At 42.5% G+C, this 26,615-nt stretch overlaps 1 protein-coding gene across 1 annotated transcript in view; it reads left to right on the top strand.

Moving 5' to 3' along the window:
• The window catches only part of ZNF106 (zinc finger protein 106), a 79,209-nt gene extending 57,253 nt beyond the window's left edge, over window positions 1-21,956 (top strand). Inside the window, exons 13-21 of the mRNA XM_065402945.1 lie at window positions 2,410-2,544; window positions 4,107-4,223; window positions 5,739-5,930; window positions 10,759-10,821; window positions 13,459-13,578; window positions 14,377-14,448; window positions 16,088-16,159; window positions 17,145-17,291; window positions 21,900-21,956. Of these exons, the coding sequence (XP_065259017.1) occupies window positions 2,410-2,544; window positions 4,107-4,223; window positions 5,739-5,930; window positions 10,759-10,821; window positions 13,459-13,578; window positions 14,377-14,448; window positions 16,088-16,159; window positions 17,145-17,291; window positions 21,900-21,956 (975 nt within the window). The remainder of the gene's footprint in view (window positions 1-2,409; window positions 2,545-4,106; window positions 4,224-5,738; window positions 5,931-10,758; window positions 10,822-13,458; window positions 13,579-14,376; window positions 14,449-16,087; window positions 16,160-17,144; window positions 17,292-21,899) is intronic.
• Window positions 21,957-26,615: the final 4,659 nt, after the last annotated feature.

The raw sequence follows: 26,615 nt of genomic DNA, 5'->3' as shown, positions 1-26,615 counted from the left end.
GGATACAGGGTGCTGGCTCTGGGAGGGGGGTCAGGGCTGGGGCTTGGGGTGCAGGAGGGGGTTTAGGGTGCTGGCTCCAGGAGGGGGCTCAGGGCTGGTTTGGGGTGCTGGCTCTGGGAGGGGGCTCAGGGCTGGAGTTTGGGGGTGCAGGAGGGGGTTCGGGTGCTGGCTTCAGGAGGGGGCTCAGGGCTGGGGGTTGTGGTGTGGCCTCCCGCCGGGCAGCACTTAGTTCCAGCGGCTCTCGGTCGGCGGTGCAGCGCGGCTGCCACTAAGGCAGACTCCCTGCCTACCTTGGCCCCACGCCACTCCTGGAAAGGGCCAACATGCCCCTGTGGCCCCTGGGAGGGGAATAAGGGGGGTGGGCGGCATGTGGCTCTGCATGCTGCCTCTCTCTGCAAGCACTGCCCTCGCAACTCCCATTGGCCACAGCTCCCCATTCACGGCCAATGGGAGCTGCAGGGGCGGTGCTTACAGGCAGGAGCAGTGTGTGGCGGGAGACCGCTGCCCCTTCCCAGGCCACGCTGGCCGCTTCTGGGGGCGGCATGGGGCTGGGGTAGGTGGGGAGCCTGTCTTAACGGCAGCCCCACTGCACAGCTGGAGATTGCGATCGACCAGTTGGTGACCACTGAACTAGACCTTTGGTTTCCTGATTCCTGGTGCTCTGGACCAGTGGTTCTCAACCTTTCCCAACTACTATAGCCCTTTCAGGAGTCTGAAGCCTGAGCTCCGCTGCCCGGGGCTCAAGCATGTAACTTAGTTTCACGGGGTCCCCTGTGGCATGGGGCCTCGGGTAATTGCCCTGTTTGCTACCTCCTAACGCTGGCCCTGTACTTGCAACCTCTCCTATACCCATCCTACAACCCCCCTAGGGATTGTGACCTCTAGGTTGAGAAACACTGATCTAGATGAGTTGATGTACCCCCTGGAAGACCTCTGTGTTCCCCCAGGAGTATGCATACCCCTGGTTGAGTATCACTGCTCTGGACTATGCTGCCTTTCTAGACTTTTTAGCCTGACAGTACTTACACAGTATAGATTGTGCAAGTGTGCTGGGATTTCTTTGGGACTAGAATTACAAGAGTGTATTGTTCATTATGAAATCTGGATAAAAATCTGGTGTCCCTCATTACATCTTACTTGTGCTGAAATAAACACCATTGTAACAGGAAATGTATGGGGGGGTTGTGAGGCTCCCTGGGATACCAGGGTTGTGAGGCATCTTGCTACCACCTGCCCCGAGCATGAGGAAACCTTGTGTTTTCCTGTCAAGGTCAGCTCCCCAACTCTTCCAGCCACAGACAGCACAAGCATTCTCCTCTCAGCTGACGCAAACTCTGCCATCCCTTTGCAGGTTAGCAATAGATATACTCCAACCCCTAGGTGTCGCCCTGCAGTCCTCAGCCCGTTAATCACTGGACCCTCACATAATTACCAGATCCTCTGCTCCCAAAGGAATAGTACACCCCAGTTTACCAGTTGCAGCCTGGATCACAGTTCCACTAAACACCTCACACTTAATTTTTTTATAGTGAAAACAAGAATTAAGTTTATTTAACAAAGAATAGAGATTTGCGAAGAAGGAAGTAGGGTTAATGGACCCAAAGGTTTACATATAAAATAAAATCATAACACTTATTCTAGAGCCTAAACATATTTAACAAGAGGGCATCTTGTTAAATAAGGTACTGTTTATCCAAAGTTGTTGTCACCGCATTTTTCAACTAGGGTGGCTGAGACCCTCCTTTTATGAGACCAAACCCATTGGCAGCTTGTCTTCCCAGATGAAGGATGCCAGGGCATCTTTCTGCACACACACATATATTGGACCAGTCCTTTTGTTTTTTTTTTTACCGGTAAACAAGTTTCCCTCCCTCGCTGTTTACCTCTTCCTGTTAATTTCTTCTCTTGAAGTCCCTTCACTCTCTTCAATAGCATTTGATTCAGTATCCAAATATACTTCCAGTGTAAGACACACAATTAACTATGCTCAGGCAGGAATATAAGTATCTGCTACCTCCTTTCTGGTGGAATCTGTCTTAAGGTATGCCACCTCTGAGTGACCTGCCTTTACCTTTAAGAACATAACTTCCAATATATATATAGGTATCTCCTTACATATTATCTGCACATACATTTTGCAAAGATTATGATGATCAGTATGATGCAGGCTTTCAGTTGGGATCTCACATGACATTCTTTGGTGAACTACCACACCCAGGGAATCTCTGTAACCCTTATGCACCCCTGTGCCCCCTGCCAGCTAGCATCAAGAGTTCCTTGGGTCACAGAATTCTGTTGCTTTGCTGGGATCTGAGAGTATGCGTAGGTTTGTGTAAACATTAGGTAGAGGGAGAAAAATTAACCTATATTGTAGTCTACATGTTAACAGACTTTGTGTTCTACTTTTAGAACAGGAAATGTGTGGGGGTCTTTGAAGGACACACTTCCAAAGTGAACTGTCTCCTGGTTACTCAAACAAGTGGGAAGAATGCAGCCCTCTACACTGGCTCTAGTGACCACACAATCAACTGTTACAATATCAAGGTACTCATAAACATGGTATTAATGAGTTAAACTTTGAACCTTTGTGTGAGAATCTCAAGGGGCTTTTCAAATATAAATAAACCAAATCTTTCAAGTCCCCATGAGCTATATGATATCCTTATTCTACACATGATGAAACAAAGTGACCTGCCCAAAGTCACAGATCAAGTTAACGGCAGAAACAGAAATATAACTAAGTTATCTTCTGACTCCCAGTTCTGTGTTTTAAACAGTGTATGTGTTGTGATACAAAGATTTGAACTGTATGAGTTGGTATGGCCAAAGTAACTGGTAAGTTATTCAAATTATCCCAAACAAGTGGCAATAAAAACTTATTACCACATTATCATATTTTGTGTGCTACATATTTTATAGAAACTACTTTAGAAATGTTTGAGTTTAAAAACAGGTACTGTTTTTGGTATTCTTTTACTTTTTAAAGTCAAGTTCTCTGATGCAGTGAGTCTTAACTGTACAGGCTTTCAGTAGTTAGATCAGTATCTTACGTTGTGGAAGGGCTGTATACTATTTGACGTCAGGTTTATTTCCCAAATAAATTGTGAGATGTCAGGTGGTCCAGGACAAAATATTACCTTTTGTGGGCTTCTGGCTAATGTAATTGAGGGAAAGGTTGCACATTCCCTGGAGGGCATTCTAAATGTTTGGAATATTAATAGTCCTGGCCAAAGATGAATTAGTGGGCTAGGTGCAGGTGAGCTAGTCAAAGGGGATAAATTGTATTTATCATGCATTTGGATAAATTCTGATATATTGTTTCTATGACTGACCCAGTATTCTTCAAAGTTCCTGTATCTGTTTTACAATAACTTAATAATGGCTGGTTCCTGAACAATATCACTGTGCTGCCCCATTCTACTGGCCAGTTTTTGAATTCAGTAGGCTCTTTGCTCAGGCATAGAGGGTAATGGCAAGTTAAATGAGGTAAGCAGAGGTAATTGAGGTGGAAGACAACCACTTGGAAGTGCACATCTCAGTTAACTTATTGTATTTTTTTCTGACTTTCTCAGTAGTCTATGAAAAGTGCATTTCACTTGGGAGTATAGGCAATACAGCTCTCATGGGAGTCAACGGTGTTCTGAGGGGATGAAGCTGAGCTTCTCATACCAAAGGCAAAGGAGCAAGTTGGAAGAGAGCTGCTTAATGTGGCCTCTGTCAGGGATCAATGAAAGGAAGGTCTGTCCTGCTGAAATTGAGAGTCAAGGTGGTTCTTGACCTTGAAGGATTGTGGAGTAGATGCCTGCTTCCTATGGACAAATTGTTTTGGGTCACTGAACTATATGGAAAGATAATACCAGCTGGGTATCATTCATGCCACTCCCCCCATGGGGAAGTGCTAAGCTAATGCCAGTTGAGTTGGGGTGGGAGTGAGCTCTTGGAACAAGAGCTTCACATGGGCAGAAGAACTTTTCCATTACTGGAGAGAAGCAACACAATTCATAGGCAAGACAAATGACTCATTTCAATGTTTCCCAGTTATCTAAAAATAGTCTCCCAATTTTTCCACTAATGACAAAAAGCTGTAAGTATTTGTTTCTTGTCAGACCAGGGAGTGCACAGAGCAATTGAAATTGGAAGACCGGGTGCTCTGTCTGCATAGTAGATGGCGAATCCTGTATGCAGGCCTGGCAAATGGCAATGTGGTCACTTTCACCATAAAGGTCAGTGTATTTGAAAACTGGAATGTCAACCCATATTGAAACAGTATTTTAGCAGGTATCATTCTCTTTTCTTCCCACTCCCATTTCCAATTCCATTTTGTCTCTTGAATAGCAAGAACATTTCATAACTATTGCATATCAAGATAGTAGTTAAGTCATTTTCTGTTTTGGATTTATATGTCCCTGGATGAACTTTCTCCCCTTCACCTCCTTCCAGCTACCCCCTGTGTCCTCACAGGAATTCCCTTGCCTACTGCAAGGTTCCCTGGAACTGAACTTTTGTGGTTGATAAAGGCTTAATGGCACTTGCTTCTCTGTGTGCTATGACTCCTCACTAAGACATGAATGGGGTCACTGCAGAGTGTACGAGATACAAACCTAGGAGAGAGGTATCCAAACAGGCCTCTTGTTTAACAGAAAACTAACCTTAAGGCCACAGAATGTTTTAAATAAAAACACAAACTTATCTCATTATTTGCTTAGATCAGGGATGGCCAACCTGTGGCTCCGGAGCCACATGCGACTCTTCAGAAGTTAGTATGCGGCTCCTTGTATAGGCACCAACTCTGGGGCTGGAGCTACAGGTGCCAACTTTCCAATGTGCCAGGGGGTGCTCACTGCTCAACCCCTGGCTCTGCCAAGGGCCCTGTTCCCATTCCACCCCTTCCCGCCCCCTCCTCAGCCTGCAGTGCCCTCGCTCCTCCCCCCTCCCCCCCCAGCCTCCTGCACGCCACAAAACAGCTGATTGGGAGGGAGGGGGAGGTGCTGATTGGCGGAGCTGCCGGTGGGTGGGAGGCGCTGGGAGCGGGGTGGGGGAGCTGATGGGGGGGGAGGGAGGGGTCTGTTGATGTATTACTGTGGCTCTTTGGCAAGGTACGTTGGTAAATTCTGGCTCCTTCTGAGGGTCAGGTTGACCACCCCTGGCTTAGATTGACTCCAGGCTCATTGCTCAAAACTATCCTAGCAAAATAAGCTCATATTTTAAGGAGATCTAAAAAGAGGGCTTGTTCTGAGAGCTCAAGAGCAGAAGTATCATGCCAGTGAACCTCAAATTATTTTCACAGAATTTTCACACTAAATGTGAAGAAACATACTTCATAATCATGTGGTACTTAAAGAATAATGAAATATCTAAATTCACATGCCTCATCTAGCAATTCTGTTCTTCTACCACTGAAGAATAAAGACTATTTCTTTCTACTGGTCAAATTGTAAGCACAGCTCACTGGAAAGAGGCTAAATGAATTTGTAATGCAAAACAAACTCCGTTATGATAAATTAGGAATACTTGTTTAGGGGTTCTCAGAGGGAACGAAGAATTAGCTTTAGATTTTTAGATTACATTTTAATCTTAAACAGTATTCCATCAGTAGTGGTAGTTGCACCTTTTTGTCTTTTTAGGTATGTAGAAGAGTAATATCAGATATACCTTCAGTCTGAGGAATCATATCCTTGAAGAAGGATGGACTCAGTGGTCTACATTCCTTTCAATCTTTTGACTTCTTTATTTTGCAGAACAACAAGCAAATTGATACCTTTGAATGCCATGGCCCTAGAGCAGTCAGCTGTCTAGCCACAGCTCAGGAAGGAGCACGCAAGTTGTTGGTAGTGGGGTCCTATGACTGTACCATCAGTGTGCGGGATGCTCGAAATGGACTGCTTCTCCGAACTCTTGAAGGTCATAGCAAAACAATACTCTGTATGAAGGCAAGTACCTTGGGAAGTAACAGTTTTTGACAAATGATGTAGTCACTATATGTTAAGGAGACTATTTACTTCCATCTGATATTTCAGGTACTTTAGCGTTTTGATATTCTCATAGACAGGGGTTCTCAACCTTTTTCTTTCTGAGTCCCCCTCCTCCCCCCAACATGCTATAACAATTCCACACCCCACGTGTGCCACAACAACTGTTTTTCTGCATATCCAGTATATTAAAGCCAGGGCCGGCGTTGGAGGGTAGCAAGCAGGGCTATTGCCTGAGGCCCCATGCCACAGGGGGCCCCGCAAAGCTAAGTTGCTCTGGCTTCGGCTTCAGCCCCGGGTGGCAGGGCTCGGGCTTTCTGCCCTGGACCCCAGCATGTCTAACGCCGGCCCTGCTCTCTGGTTTATTTTGGCAGACCCCCTAAAACCTGCTTGCGGCCCTGGACCCCTGGTTGAGAATTGCCGCCATAGGAAATTTAATCTGTATTTTGGCTAAAAATAAAAATCCATTCATTTGTGAAAAGATTCCCCAACTGTGAGCTCCTTCTGCTGGCCTTGCTACCACAATTTATGCCTTTTCTAGTTCTGCTGCTATTGCACTTCATAGTACTAGTGTATGCAAGAGGGATGTTGATTTCAGAAGCCCAAGGGGGCGGTGGAACAATCATCTTGCCAGAGGGAAGAAAGGAAACTCTTGCCTATTTTGCCTGTAATTCACTCTGGAAATTTTGAAAAGATTAACTCTATGGAGAAAATACTCACAATGTCCCTTTAGACATATCCCCTCCCCCCTTGCCCCTCTTACCCCCCCACCCCCCGCAAAAAGCCTTCTCTATATTCAGTTTATACTGGTATAACTAATTGTGGTTAGAAATGTGATTTTTGTGATGGAAATAGTTGTATTGATTCAATCCCACTCCTAATATGGATGCTGATATACCAGTGGAAAGCTGCCTTAGACTGGTGTATGGGAGTAGCAGCCTTAGACTTCCCTGTATGGGAATAGCTGTACTGGTATAACTGCATCCACCCTAGGAAGGCTGTATCACTTTAAGTATATAGATAAAGTGGCACGACTTCTTTTGTGTAGACATACCTTTAATGATCGATAATAATGTGCCCACTCTAACATAAAGCATGATGCATATGTTTTCTGCATTACTTGCCAGCTCTGGCCCTGACCTGCTCTTTTTTCACATTAACTTGCTCCCGCCATCTACACGCATATTGGAGCACATTTATGTAGTCTTCAAACTTTTTTTGCTTAATTTTGTGTGCTTAAAAAGTGCCAGATAGGTAGCAGTGTAGGGTGTTGATGTCTTGTGTCCACAAAGCAGAGTTGCAGATGCAAAGCACATTTTTCCCCACGTAGCCTCACTGTCTTAATCCCGAGCTGAAGTGAATACTTTTTTTAATGGGTAAAATCTAGTTTAATCTTTCTGCCCATTCAGTCCTAGGATTCTGAGATTCCCGGTCAATTTGTGTGTGTGATGGTTTTGGTATTGTGAACACTGAGATCTGTTTGCTAGGAACTGAACTGAGATTACTAACTCGTTTCACTTGCTACTAGCTGGAGCTGGATTTTAACTAGTTATTGAGGGGTGAAAGCCTGGATGGTTCTGGGCTTGGTAGTCTGGTATGAAGCTGTGACATTACCCAGGGTACAGTCTGGACTGTTGAACAGCTGTGTCCCCTCAAGTCTCCAACCTGGGGTGCCTGTTACACTGCTTTGCTGTAAGAGCAACCCCTGCTGGTCTGTTTACACACAGCCTCCAGCATGTAAATTACTCTGTTATATTGTACGAATGCTATAGCCAGGCACTCCTGAATTGCACTGCAGAGCAACACCAGCAAATTCCCAGTCCCAGACTTTCCCCCAGAAATGTGCGTCTTATACTGCCCAGCACTCTCGTGGAAAATACAAGCTTATATAAAGTCCACCATTTCATTAATAGAAAATGTGTACAAATCCTGTTATCTCAAGTGGAGTTTCCCAAACACTTCAGTCCAAGCACACTGGTTTAGATAAAACAATAAAACAAGTTTATTAACTACAGAAAGATGGATTTTAAGTGATTTAAAAGTAATGAGGCATAAAAGTAAGATATTAGTTGCGTTTTACTTTTTAACAAGCTAAATGAATTCAAAGCAAAGGCCTCTCTCACCACATGCTTCAGCAGTCTTTTTGGCTGGATTCCTTTTGGCCAGGACCCCTCCCCCAGTTCAGTGTTACTTTCCTTGTCCTTCAGGTGGTGTTGATGTCCTGGGCAGACAGAAAGGGAGGAGTCTCTTGGGGTGTCTGTTCCCCTTATCGTTTTCTTTTTCTTTGAAAATCATCTCCAAGAAAGTCTATGGCGACTCAGCTGTTTCTTTGCCAAGATGTAAATTTCTCGCTCTCACCCTTTTTCCTGCCAAAAATGGTCACTTGACCAGGTGATAGTCCATTTGATCTTGTTGACACCTGGCTGAGGTGTGGGTTTGCTTTTTGTTTCTGAGGAACTGATTTGTGGCTTTTTTTGCAGACTTGGAATATGTCTCAGTAATATCATACAGTAGACTTATAACATTACATACAGTGTTGCCAGACACATTTTACCAGGACAGTAATGATCAGCAAATTGAGTTTTCAAATGATACACCTCACAAGGCATATTTTGTACAAAACTTATAAGTATTGTAAAAGGGGTGAACATAAGGGTACAGATTGTCATAGAAGCTTATCTACTACTTAAACAATCTGACGCTTAAAGTACTTGTACTGGGTGAGTTTCATTGTCCTGTTCAGAACAGATTTTGCTGGTCCCCTAACCTCTAAAGAAGACAATGGATTTTACAAATAAAGCTGATAAATAAGCATTTTATTTGACCCAAACACACAATTATATCTTTACCCGGGATGTGGGATGAATCGTTTTAAATAAAAATTGCAATGTTTTGGATGTATGTATATATTAGAGCTGTCAAACGATTAAAAAAATTAATCGTGACTAAACAATAGAATACCATTTATTTTGAATATTTTTGGGTGTTTACTACATTTTCAAATATATTAATTTCAATTACAACACAGAATACAAAGTGTACAGTGCTCACTTTATATTTATTTTTGATTACAAATATTTGTGCTGTAAAAAACAAAAAAATTTTATTTTTCAATTCACCTCATACAAGTACTGTAGTGCAATCTCATTATCATGAAAGTTGAACTTACAAATGTAGAATTATGTACCAAAAAAACTGCATTCAAAAATAAAACAATGTTAAAATTTTAGAGCCTACAAGTCCACTCAATCCTACTTCTTGGTCAGCTAATCATTCAGACAAACAAGGTTGGTTACAATTTGCAGGAGATAATGCTGCCGGCTTCTTGTTAACAATGTCACCTGAAAGTGAGAACAGGCGTTCGCATGCCACTGTTGTAGCTGGCGTTGCCAGATGCGCTAAAGATTCATGTGTCCCTTCATGCTTCGACCACCATTCCAGAGAATATGCTTCCATGCTGATGATGGATTCTGCTTGATAACAATCCAAAGCAGTGCGGACTGATGCATGTTCATTTTCATCATCTGAGTCAGATGCCACCAGCAGAAGGTTCTTTTTTGTGGTTTGGATTCTGTAGTTTCCGCATCAGAGTGTTGCTCTTTTAAGACTTCTAAAAGCATGCTCCACACCTTGTCCCTTTCGGATTTTGGACTGCACTTCAGATTCTTAAACCTTGGGTCGAGTGCTGTAGCTATTTTTAGAAATCTCACATCAGTACCTTTTTGTCAAATCTGCTGTGAAAGTGTTCTTAAAACGAACATGTGCTGGGTCATCATCTGAGACTACTATAACATGAAATATATGCAGAATGCAGGTAAAATAGAGCAGGAGACATACAAGTCTCTCCCCAAGGAGTACAGTCACAAATTTAATTAACACATTTATTTTTTTAACGAGCATCATCAGCATGAAAGCATGTCTTCTGGAATGGTGGCCGAAGAATGGAAGGGGCATACAAATGTTTAGCATATCTGGTATGTAAATACCTTGCAACGCCAGCTACAAAAGTGCCACGTGAACACTTTTTTTTCTCACTTTCAGGTGACATTGTAAATAAGAAGTAAACACACTTGTTTGTCTTAGCGATTGGCAGAATAAGACATAGGACTGAGTGGACGTGTAGGCTCTAAAGTTTTACATTGTTTTGTTTTTGAGTGCAGTTATGTAACCAAAAAAAATCTGCATTTGTAAGTTACACTTTCACAATAAAGAGATTGCACTTCAGCACTTGTATGAGGTGAAATGAAAAATACTAATTCTTTTATCATTTTTACAGTGCACATATTTTTAATCAAAAATAATATAAAGTGAGCACTGTGCATTTTGTATTCTGTGTTGTAATTGAAATCAATATTGAAAATGTAGAAAAAAGTCCAAAAATATTTAATAAATTTCAATTGGTATTGTGTTGTTGTAAGTGTGATTAATCGCAATTAATTTTTTTAAGTTAATCGCGAGTTAACTACGATTAATTGACATCCCATGTGTGTATGTATACTATATAGTGTATAAATGTCACCGTTTACCATTTGGGCAGCTTAATGTGTTTCCTAATGTTGTAGCTAGACATTGAATAATTAATTTTTAAGGGGTTCTTCACACTAGATTAAAAGATTGGAGTGGGTCGAGGATATAGGAGGAAGTATTTGTGAAGTCAATACCCCTTGGTGAAATATATTGCTACTTTAAAGTAAGCAAATCCTTACTCAAGTAGTGTGTATGTGTTTCACTCATATATTAAAAATGATACAGAAGTCAAAACTAACTGTTTTGTTGTCCTCTTTAAAAGGTTGTGAATGATCTGGTGTTCAGTGGCTCCAGTGACCAATCTGTCCACGCCCACAATATACATGTAAGTCATTCAGATATTTGAAACCCTAAATAGCTTTTATTGTTGAGGTGATAAAAGCAATGAGAATTTCTTTGGAAGCCCATATGCTTAAGAGGATATGGTGACTCTTACACTATGTTGTATAGCACCTTTCTATCTGAGGAACTCAGAGCACTTTGTAAACATTATCCTTCATTCCTAGGATATTGAAAAATTGGAGAGGGTTCAGAAAAGAGCCACAAGAATGATAAAAGGATTTGAAAATGTGCCTTTTAATGAGAGATTCAAGGAGTTCAATATATTTAACTTATCAAAGAGAAGGTTAAGGGGTGATTTGTTCACAGCCTATAAGTACCTACATATGGAACAGAAGGCTCTTCAGTTTAGCAAACAACTGTATTACAAGATCCAGTGGCTGAAAGTTGAAGCTAGACTAATTTAGACTAAAAAGTAAGGCATGCATTATCAGCAGTGAGTAATTAACTATTAGTACAACTTACCAAGGGTTGTGGTAGGTTTTCTATCACTAGAAATTCTTTAATCAAGATAAGATGGTTTTTCTAAAAGATGTGCTCTAGTTCAAACAGGAACTAATTCAGGAAAGTCTGATGTCCTCTATTATTTAGGAGGTGTGACTAGATGTCGATGGGTCAACTGCAGAGCTAGAAATAGAAATCAGAAATCCTGACTTCCAATCCCCAACTCGCACCAATAGGATTACTCCCTTCTCTCTTTTGAAAATGCTGCCTTGCTTTGAAACAGTATCACAGATTAATTAAAAATGCCAAAAGCCATGATGCAAAGTGGTGGACACAGACTAATTAGTCTGGTGATGTATTTGGTGCCAATGGTAATGTGGTTAATTCTGTTTAGCAACTGCTGGTTCTGCCTCTTAAACTTCAGGGGGGGCAAGTACCAGTTCCAAGTGGTTGTGGTAATATGGTTGCAAGTGTATTTTGTCACAAATTATGCTTTACCAAATGGGGCAGAAAGTTGGAAATGAGGAAACTATAGGACGTCTAGGAAACCGCAGCTGGTAACTTCAAGTCACGTTTTGGTTTGACTTTGGGTTTCTATAAGCAAGGTAAAAACTACTGCAATTACTTTTTAAGTGAGATACATACCTGAGAAATATATAATGTTCAATTAAATTTATCAGGTGGGCATGACTAAGCATTTAAAACTTTGAAAAGGAGCTTGCCCAAGACTAAAGTTAGCACAGCAGTTGCAAAGGCAGTTTAAATAGGTACTGCTGTACTTGCCTGGGAGGGACAGGGGAAAGATGGGGACTATCCCTTGGACCCAGAGCAGTGAGGGGGAGACCCTCATCTGGGGGCAGTAGGACCCATATGGCTGCCTACTCCTTGGGGAATTCTGCACCAAAAAATTAACAATTCTACACACAATATTTTAAAATTCTGCATATTTTATTTGTCAAAATAACACAATATAATCACTCCAGTTTCAATTATTTTGGTAATTTATTTCAAAATACCCATCAACAAGTATGTCAACAATACAGACAACAGCAGAAAAGAAAGTTAAAGAAACCCCTACAACAACCCAGTTCCAGCTGGGTGGAGACCCCAGAGCCCAGACACCTGCACTCCCATCCCCCAGAGCCTAGCTGCAGAGCACCCCCCGGCCCAGACACCAGCATCCCCCCAGAGTCCAGACACCGGGCATCCCTCAGCCCCTACATCCACAGACCCCTCCTGCCAGAGCCCAGCTGCAAGACAGCCCCAGGACACCAGTCCCCTCCTTCTCCCCCATGGACCCCAGCTGTGGGGCAGATCCCGGCCCAGAAACCAGCACCCCCAGAGCCTTTCCTCCCCCCAACTTCTTTACTGTCCTGCCAGGGCACATGGTGTGTGGCTGTGCCCTTCCTCACCCTTTGCCAGAGCTGGCTGGGTCTCCTAGGCCCTCTCCTTTCCGGAAGAATGAGGATCAAAGAGTGTGCAGCCTCCAGCCCCACCAGGCTGGGCGATCTGCTCACTGCGAGTTGGGCTCTGCCGAGTCCAGTGGCGGCCAGAAATTCTGCATTCCGCAGTGGCACAGAATTGCCCCAGGAGTAAGAGTTCTCTCTCTTTCCCTCCCAACCATGTGGCTGTGGGAAAAGAAACTGCAGGGAGGAGTTGGCCTGAGACTGAAGCCAGCAGAGCAGTTGCAGAAGCAGTTTGACCAGGGAGTGTCAGATGCGCTAAGGTCATCACACTGCTTTCTGCAGTTTTCACACTGAACATTCTTTCTCCTGTGGTGATTGGCTGTTCATGTCTCCCCTGCCCTTCTTTTGTTTTTCCTTTTAGCAAGTTCCCTCCATTTAAAAAAAACAAAAAAACAAAGGATTTAAATAACAAACAATAAATACAAATAATCATGGCACTAACATGATGTTGCATACTATTACTCTGCTTGTATGTTGTATCCCTTTTCCTGTCTTATCTATTTAGATTGTAAGCTCTTTGGGATGGGGCATTTGTCTTACGATTTGTTTGTATGGTGCTATATACAATGGGGCCTTGTTCTTTGTTATCCCCTAGGCACTTCTGTAATATAATGAATAATAAAACTATTATTTCAATGAAAAACCTGCAGACTTGCTGTTTGCATCTGTTTTCATGATCTAATGGGTGTTCTTTCTTCCTTGTCTTGGCACAGACAGGAGAGCTGGTACGAATCTATAAAGGCCATAATCATGCAGTAACTGTTGTGAACATCCTAGGGAAGGTGATGGTGACTGCTTGCTTGGATAAATTTGTCCGTGTTTATGAACTACAGGTAAGAAAATAAATGATGTCCAGGAACAGAACTTATCTATTCCATTTTTTGTACATTTCAGAAGCTCCCAAGCAAAATACCATATTAATTATCTTTACTTCCTAGTTTCCAGCCCCTCCCTCTTCTACCAGTTAAAATTCTTAACCTTCTCCTTGACCAATGAGCTGTGGGGTTTTAAAATAATTCAACAGATAATCACTTGCATCAGCCAGGCTGGTTCTCCGGTTGCACTCATTTTAACTATAGAAGAAACTAACATTTTTTTTCAAATGATTCTGGACAATTATTTTTCTGTTCTTTGAAAGGCTGAGTGGCATGTAGTCTGTCCCTGTAAACTGGATCAGTTTAACGGCCACTCCCTAGTAGTCAGTACTCTCATGCGAAAAACAGGGGTTGGATTCTCATAGTTGGAGTCTCATAGATTCTGCATGTTGACTTGGCAGGAGCTGGGAGGACCAGGGAGGCAATATTCTCAGCCCTTGAAGAACAAATGCTTTTTATTGCTGAACAATTCCTCCAGCTGATTAGTGGTGTTAACAGGTTCTGAAAGGAGTCCAATCTAGCCATTCAATAGGCCTGAAAGAGTAGACTGAGGAAAAATTAAGAAATTAATAGCACATAGTAGATAGTACAATGTGATTGCAGTGTGTGGCATCCACGAGGCCCTTACAAGTCTCGTGTAATAGTCAATGCTCCTAACTCTTAAAAAGTCACTGTTGATTATGCAAGCCAATAAAAAATGCCTGCAAAATGACAAACTATTACATGCCTAACGTTTCGTTTTCTTTTCTTCCCAAGTCTCATGACCGTTTGCAAGTCTACGGAGGACACACAGATATGATCATGTGCATGACTATTCATAAGAGCATGGTAACTCTCCTCCTTTCATTGATCTAAAATAGAAAGTCTTGTTTGTTAGCTGATGATAGTGTTGATTTCAGAGTTTATTGATATCAGTGGTAGATGATTTAATTATTTTAACTTTCCTGACTGAACTAGAGAGAGGACCATTTAAAATGGCAGTCAAAATAATAATAATAATAATAAAAAATAATAAAGAAAAGCTGTTTATATACCAATGTAGCAATTCTGGAAAATAGTTCATATGCTAAATTGTGTTGGGAAAATTGAGCTGTTTGTTTGCTAATATTGTATCATAATTTCATGACTATAGCTCTATCAGCTAGACATAAGGCATTAATTTAATCCTCATAGTGTGCATCGTTACTATAATCAGAACAGTTAAAGTATTAAAACCCTAAGTAATTCTTGAAGTGTCTCTGTCCTGTTTCAGACATTTTCTCTAGCAGCTATATGACTAGATTTAGTAGGACTTCACTCAGTCAAACCACTTCCAACTTTCAGGACCATACTTTCAAATTAACACATGCTGAAGTGCATAAACTTTTTTTTGACTAACTTAGGTATACAAATACCCTGATGCACATGCAGGTTGTTAGGGTTTATAGTATACACAAAGATCTGAGTACTTTCCTGCTTAAGCTGGACACCCTTAAAATCTCTTGTGAATGTGCAGTTGACAGTTTGTTCCTGAACTTTGATAAAATGAGAATTAAAATGGGAAGTGCTTAATATTTCTGATTTTCAAATTTGTAATAACAAAAGAGTAAAGTGTAGGAAAACTGAGAACCAATGCACTATGGGAAATACATATTTTTTTCCTAGCCCCGCTTCTCATGGGGCTGAAGTTGAGATTTAACTGCCCAAGCTGTGTGATTGTGGTCCAAAATTTATGCTGTACCATATTTCTGAGATGCTTTAGGCATCTAGACACAAATGAAGCTTCAGATTAGCAGTCAGTGAAGTGTACTATACAATGGACATTCTCTCACTCTTCTGTATCTGTTTGAACACTAGGGTATAGTCCCTTCCCTGCAGCAGATAAATAATTGATATCTTCTGATAGTGGAAATAAGAAATAACATGTCATATTCTCAACTATCTGTTAGCTTCACATTTCTCCAAAATTACAAATTGAACTATTAGCCATCAGTTTACTGCTGTTTATTAGAGACCAGAAACAGCATACTTCTAGATGGTCTGTAAACCAGTTAGATACTGGTTTACAGACCAAGTCATGGAAATGTCTTTAAGGGACTCTGTCAGGTTGAAGAATAATTTTTTAACTTACCTGTTAATAACGCTACTAAAATTGAAAGGATTTTTACAAGCTAATTTACACTATAAACAGCAAAAAATAATAATTGTTTTGCATTTAGTTTGTATATGGAAATAGGCGAGTTAATTTCTCATTTTGGTTCTCTACATGTTTCAGGTGTGCAGCGGGGTTTCTGAATCAAAACTCTTTCAATTACTTTGTTCAAAAAACAATATTTTTAAATGTTGGATCTAAGAAGTGTTTCAAAATTGGAAGCCTTAAATGCATAGGCTTTCCACTTCATATGTTTCATACTTGGTCTTTTTGCCTGTTATCTCTTTTAAAAACATATCTTTATTTTTTTTCTCTTTCATAATTTTTTCTTCACAGATCTACACTGGCTGCTACGATGGCAGCGTCCAAGCTGTGCGGCTTAACCTGATGCAGAATTACCGTTGCTGGGTAAAGAACAAAGCATTTCTAGTGTTCAGTTCTTTATCCTTCTTTATTATAGTTTCTAGACCAATCTCCTGTGTCTGGACAGAAATCAAGGGATGGAACAGATTCATTTTCATGATTTTTTTAGAGCACTCTTTCGGTTTAGCCAGTCACACATCTTTTAAGCTCCACTGTGAAAATAGTTTAACCTCTGGGAGCAGCTGCCTTGCCAGGAACCCTGTAGTAGATGGCAGGTGCTGGGTTTTGAGGTAGATAAGTGATCGTTTTAAAAAATCTTTCTCTTATATTGACTGTTTCAAGCTGAGTGTGTGGCACGTGCCAACTTATGAAACAAAAAGCTTTTACTTTACTGCACCCACTGTGCACAGAAACAGTTGCACTAATGTTAGCAACATTAGTCTTGTATCTAAATCTTGTTTTGTTTTCTTTAAAAAGGAAAACCTCTTACCTCCTGTTTTTCTGGCCCACTAGATATTTCCAGTTGCACAATGACGTTGTAGTGCCAAAGAAGTGCCCTTTTGTTTCGGATGAATTTTCATGCTGGCAAGTTTAATGGCTGTAAAGCTCCATTGAGAGCCCATTTGTTCTAGACTTAGCTTGACTAGAAAAGACAAAACAGGGCCTCCTACTACTGTTGCACCAATTTCATTCCTCCCTAAAACTGGTGCTAATGGAATCATAGAATCATACCGTTCGAAGGGACAGCAAGAGTCATCTAGTCTAAACCCCTGCCAAGATGTCGTTGCAGCTAAACCACTCACCCTTCCTTTGAAAACCTCCAGTTAAGAAGCTTCCACAACCTCCCGAAGCAGTTTGGAGATGTGGGCTCTGTAGTTTGATATGAGGAAGGATGAAGTGTGGAGACAGTGTGTGAGAGAAACTCTTTCTTTGGTGGAATATTGTTGGGCAGCAGGAATGAAAGCATTATCTGACTTCTCTTTCTCTCCCCCCTCCCCCGCCGACTTATTATGATACACTCTCCCACCAGTGGCATGGATGTTCACTGATATTTGGAGTTGTGGACCACCTGAAACAACACTTGCTAACAGATCACACCAACCCACATTTTCAGACCCTAAAATGTCGCTGGAAGAACTGCGATGCCTTCTTCACTTCCAGGAAAGGTTCCAAGCAGGTATGTGGTGAAGAAATTGGATTTGCATGGTGGTCTGGCGAAAAGCGGAGTAAGAAAGTATACAGGATGATAGAATCTTAAATATAAAGTACAGACTATGTTACCATAATTCGGACTTGCTTATTTTCCATGTAGGACCCTACTAATGGTCAAATCCTGATAGCCTCAGTCATGCAGATAGTTTAATTGAATTCAGTAAAAGTATTTATATAAGTAAGTTCAGCAGGACTTGACCCTCAATATACAATTCCCATTGCAGCCTTAGTCTATTCTGAGACGCATGGTCATTTTAAAACTGTGTAAAATAAGACACACAATTTGTTGCTGATAGTTCCCACAATGTGGTTGGCATTTTCCAAACATTAAAGAAGCCACTGTGCTTGTGCCGAGGAATGGAAACTTGCCTTTTAAAGAAAAGCGTAACTGATGCCTTTTTAACTGTGTTTTTATTCCATGATTTGCTGTCTTTTAAGTGGAAAATAATATTTTATTTTTCCTGGATGTTGTTTTTCTCCATTTTTGGGAAGCATTCCTTCTTGGAACAGACCTAAAATGAACATGGCTGGTTTTGTTTAACAAATTAAATACAGATGATGCAAAGAGATTTCTGAGTCAGTGTTAGCACAGCTGGGAGAACTGTGGTTTTCATTGGACAAAACTAGAAAAAGGGAGTACGAGAGCCTGACGTTACCTGGATTAAAGTATAAAGGAAAATCTGCCATGCTTAGCAATGAAATCATTCTGATTCTAAGCAGTTTAAGCTGTTAGAGTCTGCCTTCTTTTTGTTGAATGCTATAAAAAGTACACAATGAAGAGGTTTGTTTGAGGACTGAAAAGCAGAACTGAAGTCTTTCATCCATCTTCTAAAATCTATATACAGTGAAAAGAGCCCACCAAGAGCAAATCTCAAAAATTCTAAATTAAATTATGGCTTGGAGATGAGAAGGAATATATAATCATAGGGCCAGACGTTGCCACCTTCCTTTTTTCTCTTAAGGATAGGATTATTCACTGAACTGCATACCATTCAACATGAGCGGGGTGGCAGAATGTAATCCAAATTAGTTGTGTGAAAACTGATAATAGCTGGATGTCCATTGAGATTACTGATGTACTTTTTATATTTTATACTTCAGAAAAGGGAAGGGAATTGGCCTCTAAAAGTATTCATGGGTAAGGCTATGTTTTAGTCATTGGTATTTTTAGTAAAAGTCATGGTTAGGGCACGGGCAGTAAACAAAAATTCACGGCCTGTGACCTGTCCATGACTTTTACTATATACCCCTGACTAAAATGAGGGTGTATATGTTAGGGTTGGGGTGCAGGTGCTAGGGGAAGGGACAGGGGGTGCTGTGGATGCTCAGGAGGGGTGCTGCGGGTATGTGGGGGGGGAAGGGTTGGCGGGGCTGGGACAGATTCCCTACCCAGCTCCTGGGAAGCTGCAAGCTCCAGCTCCTAGCTCCATGTGCTGCCTCCGCTCTGCCCCAAACCCCAGTTCTGCATCTCCCATTGGCTGGGAACCGCAGCCAATGGGAGCTGCGGGGGCAGTGCCTATGGGCAGGGGCAGCACATAGAGCTAAGAGCTGAGGGAGGGGAGTTCCTGTCCCCCTTCTGGGGAGCCCCTCCCAGATAAGCCCCCCCACACTTAAACTCCTGCTGCTGGGGGGGGGAGGGGCACAAGCGCAAGACTGTCCCAGCAGTGGCTGGTGCGACTGGCCCAGGGGCTGCCCGAGCTGCTCAGGCAGCTCCCAGATCAATAGCACAGGCCACTGCAGACGGAAAGTAACAGAATCCATGATCTCCGTGACAAACACCGAGCCTTATTCATGGCTATCAAATTGTGCATGTAACTAGTATTTGTAATCATGTGATCTTACCAATTACTCTCCTTCTCTCTCCACTGTTCTCCCTCCCCCATTCCCACGTACTGTTTACGTTCCCTTGTTGCATCTTTAATTCTACTATAAGCTCTTTGGGGCTGGAATCATGTCTCCTACATATTTTACTCCTGGGGGGATTCTGCACCAAAAAATTCTGTGAAATTCTCTGTACTTTTTAAATTGCTCAGACTTCCACACATGAAAGTCATACAGTTTTTCTAATCATTGTCCTGGACCTGGCTGGGTACTTTGGGAAGTGCTTGCTTCTGATTGTCCTGACCTTTTATTGACTGTTAGGTACATGTTTTATTTGCCCTCAGTTCTTTTTTTCTTTTTCTTTTTTTTTTCTTTTTTTTTAAATGGGTAAGTAAAATAAATCCTGAGCTGTAATCTAACCCCATTGTGCCACTTTGGCACAGGAAAAAAGTGAGAAAGCACATAGATCTTCCTAGCTGATTCCCTTTACTGTCATTTATCATAAGGCTCCTGGCAATGTAGGGAACTTCAAACTTTCACAGGTTTTATGCTCCTAGGGGAATTGACTGAGAATGGGAACAGTTAACAGTTAACAATAGCAATATTAACAACATATAACATTAACAGTCAGGCTGCTACATTTCTGCCTTGGTGAATGAGATCAATTAACCATCAACAGCAACTTTAACAATGTTACTAACTACACTCAGGCTGCTAGTGCATCAGAGAATGAATCAATTAACTCAGTCATGGCTGCTACATTTGTGCCTCTAGCCTGCCTTGTGCATAATAAAAAGCCCTACCCTTCCACACCAGTGAGCTGCCGTAGCAAGGGAGAGGGACAGAGTGTCTGGCCTTGGCTACACTGGCGCTGTACAGCGCTGCAACTTCCTGCGCTCAGGGGTGTGAAAACGCCCCCCCCCCCCCCGAGCGCAGCGAGTGCAGCGCTGTAAAGCGCCAGTGTAATCAGCGCCTGCAGCGCTGCACGCTCGCTCGCAGCGCTGCAAGCTATTCCCCTCGGAGAGGTGGAGTACTTGCAGCGCTGCGAGAGCTCTCTCACAGCACTGGCGGCGCGACTACACTCCGCTTCACAGCGCTGCCATGGCAGCGCTGTGAATTCTCAAGTGTAGCCAAGGCCTCTGTCTCTCTCTCCTTGGCACACATGTACACCCAGCCCCACCCCACCCCCCTCCGATGGTGATCACGCAGACATGCACACCCAGCCCCCCGCTCCCATCCCTGAGGCTGCTCCAGGCACGCTGGAACAGATGTGCTGCCGGGGAAGAGGCATGTGTCCCCTAGCAGATTTTTTTTTTTTTTTTTTTGCGTTTTTCTGCACAGGGGGCACAGAAAAATGTGAGCCATACGAATTCTGCATCCGTGCAGGGGCACAGAATCCCCCCATGAGTTATATTTATACAGTGCCTAGCAAGTGACCACTTCCCTCAATATAGCATCCCAGGGAGGAAGATAAATAAGACAAAGCTGATCCCTACAATATATCACTAGACCAGGGGTGGGCAAACTACGGCCCGCGGGCCTGATCCGGCCCCTCAGGGCTTTGGATCTGGCCCACGGGATTGCCCCCGGTGACGCCGTGGGCCACACACCGCTCTCAGAAGCGGCCAGCACCACTTCCCTGCGGCCCCTGGGGGGGGGGGGGGGCGGCAGAGGGCTCCGTGCGTTGCCCTTGCCTCCAGGCACTGCCCCAATGGGAGCTTCAGGGGAGGTATCTGGAGGCATGGCAAGGGCAGCGCACGCGGAGCCCTCCCCTCCTCTCCCCCCCCCCCCAGGGGCCGCAGCGCTTCCTAGAGCGGCGCGGCATGCGGCCAAGGCAGGCATACAGGGAGCCTGCCCTGGCCCCGGTGTGCGCCGCTGCCAACCCGGAGCCACTTTAGATAAGCGATGCCAGGCCAGAGCCTGAACCCCGCCTGCACCCCGCCCCCCAACTCTCTGCCCTAAGCCCCCTGCCTGCACCTCGCAGCCCTCCTGCACTCCAACCCCCTGCCCTGAGCTCCCTCCCGCAGTCTGCACCCCTCCTGCACCCCTGCCCTGAGCCCACTTCTGAACTCTGCACCCCTCCTCTGCCCCAATCCCTTGCCCTGAGCCCCTTCCTGCACACCGCACCCCCTCCCACACCCCAACCCCCTGCCCCGGCCCTGCATACAATTTCCCCACCCAGATGTGGCCCTCGGCCCAAAAAGTTTGCCCACCCCTGCACTAGACACTTCCATTTCAGTGGTTTAAGCATTGGCCTGCTAAACCCAGCGTTGTGAGTTCAATCCTTCAGGGGGCCATTTAGGGATCTGGGGCAAAATCAGTACTTGGTCCTGCTAGTGAAGGCAGGGGACTGGACTCGATGACCTTTCAAGGTCCCTTCCAGTTCTATGAGATAGGTATATATCGACTGTAGTCAGATTTGTGATGGTTACAATTATGTTTAAATTAGCAGTTGCTAGCAGCATTCTATTAATTTCCCCCTAAATAGTATGGACAGGAATTATCTGAGAACCTTACTAGTTAAATTTTCTATAAACACCCCCCCCCTCAGAAGCTTTTAGCATAGTTTTTATAATGCTGTTCTATCATAGTTCATGTCTTGCTTGCTAGGCACCCTGATACGGATTGCCGGGTGTTAATATCTTCTGCAAGCCAGTGATTTCTTAATGTGTTCAGAATGCTGTGCACTGTGGCTTCTAGAATCCTTTGCACTCATTCTTTAATGACTTGTTCTCTGTTCCTCTCCCTCCAGGATGCTGCAGGACACATTGAAAGACATGCCAAGGATGACAGCAGAATCGACTCATGAAGCTTTTCACCTCCCATATTGGGAAGTAATTTTATACATCAGAACTATTCCATACATCATTCACCTCTTGTCCTGTCCTCTTTCCTCCTCCTTTTCCTCCTTGGAGTGGAAAAAGGGAGTGGAGCCTAACTGCCGTACTACAGAGACTGCATGTCACATGCAACTCTGTAGAAATGGGAGCGGCCCATTAACATTCAGACCAAACTGTGTTCAGTTTTTATTCATCAGAAGACACTATGAGCATCCCCTCTTGTGTGCCCATTTGAAGAAGTGCATTCTGTGCATCTAAGATTGGGCATTCAGAGGGTTATTCTGACTGAGATAAAACTAGGTGCCAGCATTCAATAACTCACCTTCAAATATGCAAGGATTTAACCAAGGCGAGTAGTGTTCAACTGTTTCATGTTGTATGCAAATCCCACACATGCTTTCATTTTTTAGCCAATTTTAATAAAATATTTCTAACTAGAAAGACACAAGTTCCACAGAGAGTTAGCACTGAATTTCCATTACAAATGTTGGCTGTCCTCATAAAACTATATAGTATTTTAATGGGAAACTGGAATGAAGTGGTTCCTTTTTTTTTAATGTTAACTGCAATTTATGCTTTGACATTTTGATTATTCTTTGTTTAAAGGTTGCTCTGATTGGTAAAATGCACAGTGACTGACTGGATTTCACTGTCCTGCACATTACATTCTCTAAGGGGATTTGTGATGAGGGCAGACACTTTTTTGAGAGGTGTTGCAGCCGCAAAGCAGCCTGACTTCTTCCTTCATACACCCACTTAGTGATCTCTAACAAATTAAAAGACTAGGGACCTTAGTGGCAGACGGTACAGAGAGTAATGCCAGCTTTGTATTTTGCATTTTGACAACCACTACTGTCTTGATACACCAGAGCTGGATTCCTGATTTTTGGTAGTTTATTTTGGCAGATTTCATAACTTATTTTAGTTGAGATCTCACATAGAATTTTGTTGACTGGCACTGCAATCCGGTCTCTTTATGGAAAGTCAGTTTACTGAGCAGATGCACAGGCACCACATGTCTGAACACAGCCATTTTGGTGTTGCTCTGTTTCCAGTGTAAACTGACTTTATTTGCATCAGCTTCGCAATCACTCGAGTTTATCATGGAAGTGTGCAACAGAGAGCTGCTGGGTGTGGAGCAGGATTTTAGAGTCCAAGGATCTCAAGCAGAAGCTGAGGGTACAAAGTGCATATAATCTGTAGAAGACTTCATTCTACGAATGCTTTTAAGATACCGCAAACTGCCATAAAGGGAAGGCCATGCTTGTTGTTTCCAGTGGTCTGATTTACTCCTTACTTACTCCTGAGGGGGATTGAAATCTCATTTGTCCAGCAGGAACTGCAAAATAGAAAAGGCTGTTTGTGGGATTGGTCCCTCCCCGCCCCCATCCTTTCCCTATTCCCCACACACCTCCTAGGTCATGAGACTAAGTGAAGGTAGCAAAGGGTGATCTTCCCTCCCTTTTAATACCAGCTCAGTACAGGAAAGTATGAGTTCTCACTAGATGTGCAAAGAAGGCAAAAAGAAACCTAGTGGCAGAAACTGCTTTTTTCATAGGCAAGTCCAGAACCTGCTGAAGAGGTTGAATATGTTCAGAGTTTCATCTGGTGTCTCTTCAGTTACTGAGGTCAAGGCTTAAATATTCCTAATGCAGATTAATGTAATGTTATAGCCTTGCTTTTTGGTAATGGAGAAATCTTTTTATTCACCGAAGTGATTGAGGAAAGCCCGCCACATGCTCTGCCCTGCTACTAAATCAAAGACTTTACTTCATTGGGTCTCTGAAGGTCATCCTTTTATGTTGTCTGGCAGAGGGGTGAAAAATCTCTGTAGTTACACAAAATCAGTATTTTTCTTGTATCTCTTTAACTTTCGCAATGGAATAAAGTGCCCACCTTATTTCCTGAGCTGTAGGAGTCCTCATGGTTCAAAGACTTTTAAAGAAATAGGTTTCTAATGATTGATAAGTTTTTCTTTTGTGAAAAGACTTCTCCAAAGAAAAGCAGAGAATTGCACCGGGAGCCTTGCTGTGGCCTATGGATGGAGTACTTTAAGTGCCAGTCTAATTCAAGGAGCTCTCTGAGCAGTGTAATTTTTGTGTGCGTGCAGTGGGATTTTTTGGCAACTCAATCTTAAAGCAGAAGGCTGTGGAAGGCTTACAAAACACCTCCTAAACCACTGACATTCAGGAGCTTTCACACAGTAGGAAAGTGGCATGCAAAGGTGTGGAAGAAACAATGTGAATTTTTTAGGATATTCTTAGCAGAATGTGATTTGAAGTGAAGGTACAGAGCCATGTGTATTAAGGACAAGCTTGTGGAGTGCATTTTGAGGACTGGTGTGCGTGTGCATTTTATTACTTTTCCTTGTGGTACTTTGCACTGTTTCCCCATTTCTTTAATATGTTGGGAGACTGTCAATGACTGTTTGCAAGAATGTGTGAATGTTCTTTACACTATATTAAGTATTGCAAGGTATGCCGTTCTCACACTTTTCATTTGTGTTCCTGACTACTTTTATAAGGGGCGGGGGGCTTAAAGTTAGATGAGAGCGAACAAAGATTTCCAACTCTTTTTAGTTCATTTCAAGACATCTGAAATCTTTTCTTTGGTTAACCTTTTCAAACTATCCTCCCAGTGTAGTTGGAATTGATGAAATGTAGCCTTCTATTATGCCAGAAGGAGAGAACTAACTGTGAATCCCACCTGGGTGCCTATGTTTGGTAGCTTACAAAGAAACAGATGTTGATTAAATATTAGAATTAGTGGTGGTCAGGGGAAATTATGTAGGTGGATGAGCTTTACAAAAGTTTTAGCAGCATATTCATACGTTGTCTGTAGTTACTTTTGGGGTTCAGAGAAAAAGGTTATACCATTTTGCTGCATCGCAGCAAATTTCCATGAGAGAGCCCTAAGCCACAAAGCTGCCATGAAGATCTGAACTTCCCCAAAGTTGAGGGGCATTTGGATATGGGGTTCAGTTTTGGGCCCATCTGTATTATCCACTTTCCTACCTGTTCAACTGGAAATCTGGGTGGATTTAATTAATGACCACTTGGTTCTTCCAGGCACTAAGAAAATTGCAGGGACAGTAGTTGGTAAATTAATTTTTCATTAGGTCTTTAAATTTAAAATCTGGGTTTATTAGGCAAATTTGGTCCCCCATCCCTGAACCCACACAGGAGTCTGACATCCGGCATTCCTCCACTCAAAGAACTACTAGAAATTTGTCTTGGGAAAGGGGAATATTTGTTGAAAGAATAGATGTCTTTAGGAAAGCAATACTACACATCTGAAGCAGTGTTCAAGACTGTTTGTATTTGGCTTTTCTTGAAAGGAAAGAGTTAAAAATAAAGTAACTAGAGGAAAGTGAGGCTTTATTTTTATTTTTTCTTATATATTGGCCAAGGGCTGTGTATGGTGTATAACTAAAATATGATGGTCTTGTTGGAGTGCATAGCACCACTTCCCCCCGCCGCCGCCCCCTCACCCCCAACAATACTTATATTTTGCTTATGCCATGACCATGTTTAGTGGGTGTAAGTGCTCAGAACATGATCGTGTTGTGGTAACATAGGAAATAGGTTATGTATCACAGAAGATAATCTTCAGGAAACCTTTCCATTGTAAATCTTTTTTTTTAAGAATCTGGGAATTCCACATGATGTTTGCCTACTCCACCTCCAATCACAAGGAGGAGAGAATAAATGGAGTAGCTCTAAAACGTGTTGCCATCTTCTAGCTATATCCCAAATTACAACTTATTTGTTCTCAGAAAACAGCAGTTGAATTGGTAGATACATTATCAATGTTATTGCTTTTCAGTCATCTTTGCCCCTCCCAATTGCAGGGCCTTAATGGAAGAAATGGTAGCTAGTTGATAATGGTTTAGTGTTTCTCACCCCCCCCCCCCCCGCCCCCCAAGACGCCTTAATTACTGAGCTGTGGTCAGCAAGGACCATTTTCGAGGTAGATGGGGGATTTTTCCACCCATGGCAAAAGAGAACCTTTTCAATTCATTGATACAAAAATGCATTAAATACCCCAGCTTCTGTTTGCCTTCTTGTGGCAAGTGTTTAGAATGCAGACTTCAAAAATGCGTGGTCAAAATATAAGATGATAAATGGAATTTGTTGTCAAAGCCTGTTGCTAAACAGCATAAGTTTGGCTGCAAAGTTTTCTGTGCATATTTGCAGACCTTCACACTACAACACTGCTGGATCAAAACAAACAAAGAAAACAACAAAACCTATAAATGCAAATCAAGTTCTAGCAAACATTGGATTCCTGTGGATAAATCTGTGGTCATGACAGGATGACTTCCCTTTTGTGACTAAACACAAATACTAGATGAAATTTAAGATGTTTTCAGGTATGTATGGTACTACTGCCTGGACATAGTCTAGATAGTCCCAAATTGTAGAATATGCAAGCAAGATTATTGAAATTGTTTCAGTTATTGTTTGTTTGTAAAATATTTATTAGTAAAAATAAAAAGCAAACTGTATAGGTAAAGTGTTTTTTTAATATGTGCCTGCCAGCTTCTCCAACTTCATTTTGTTACAAATGTTAAACCTACTCTTTGGAAGAATGAAAGTGGGATAAAACAATGTGGCTTTTTAGTATTT

Source organism: Emys orbicularis, chromosome 4 (genome assembly GCF_028017835.1).
Source record: "Emys orbicularis isolate rEmyOrb1 chromosome 4, rEmyOrb1.hap1, whole genome shotgun sequence".
Classification (NCBI taxonomy): domain Eukaryota; kingdom Metazoa; phylum Chordata; order Testudines; family Emydidae; genus Emys; species Emys orbicularis.
This window is presented reverse-complemented; position numbering and strand designations above follow the sequence as displayed.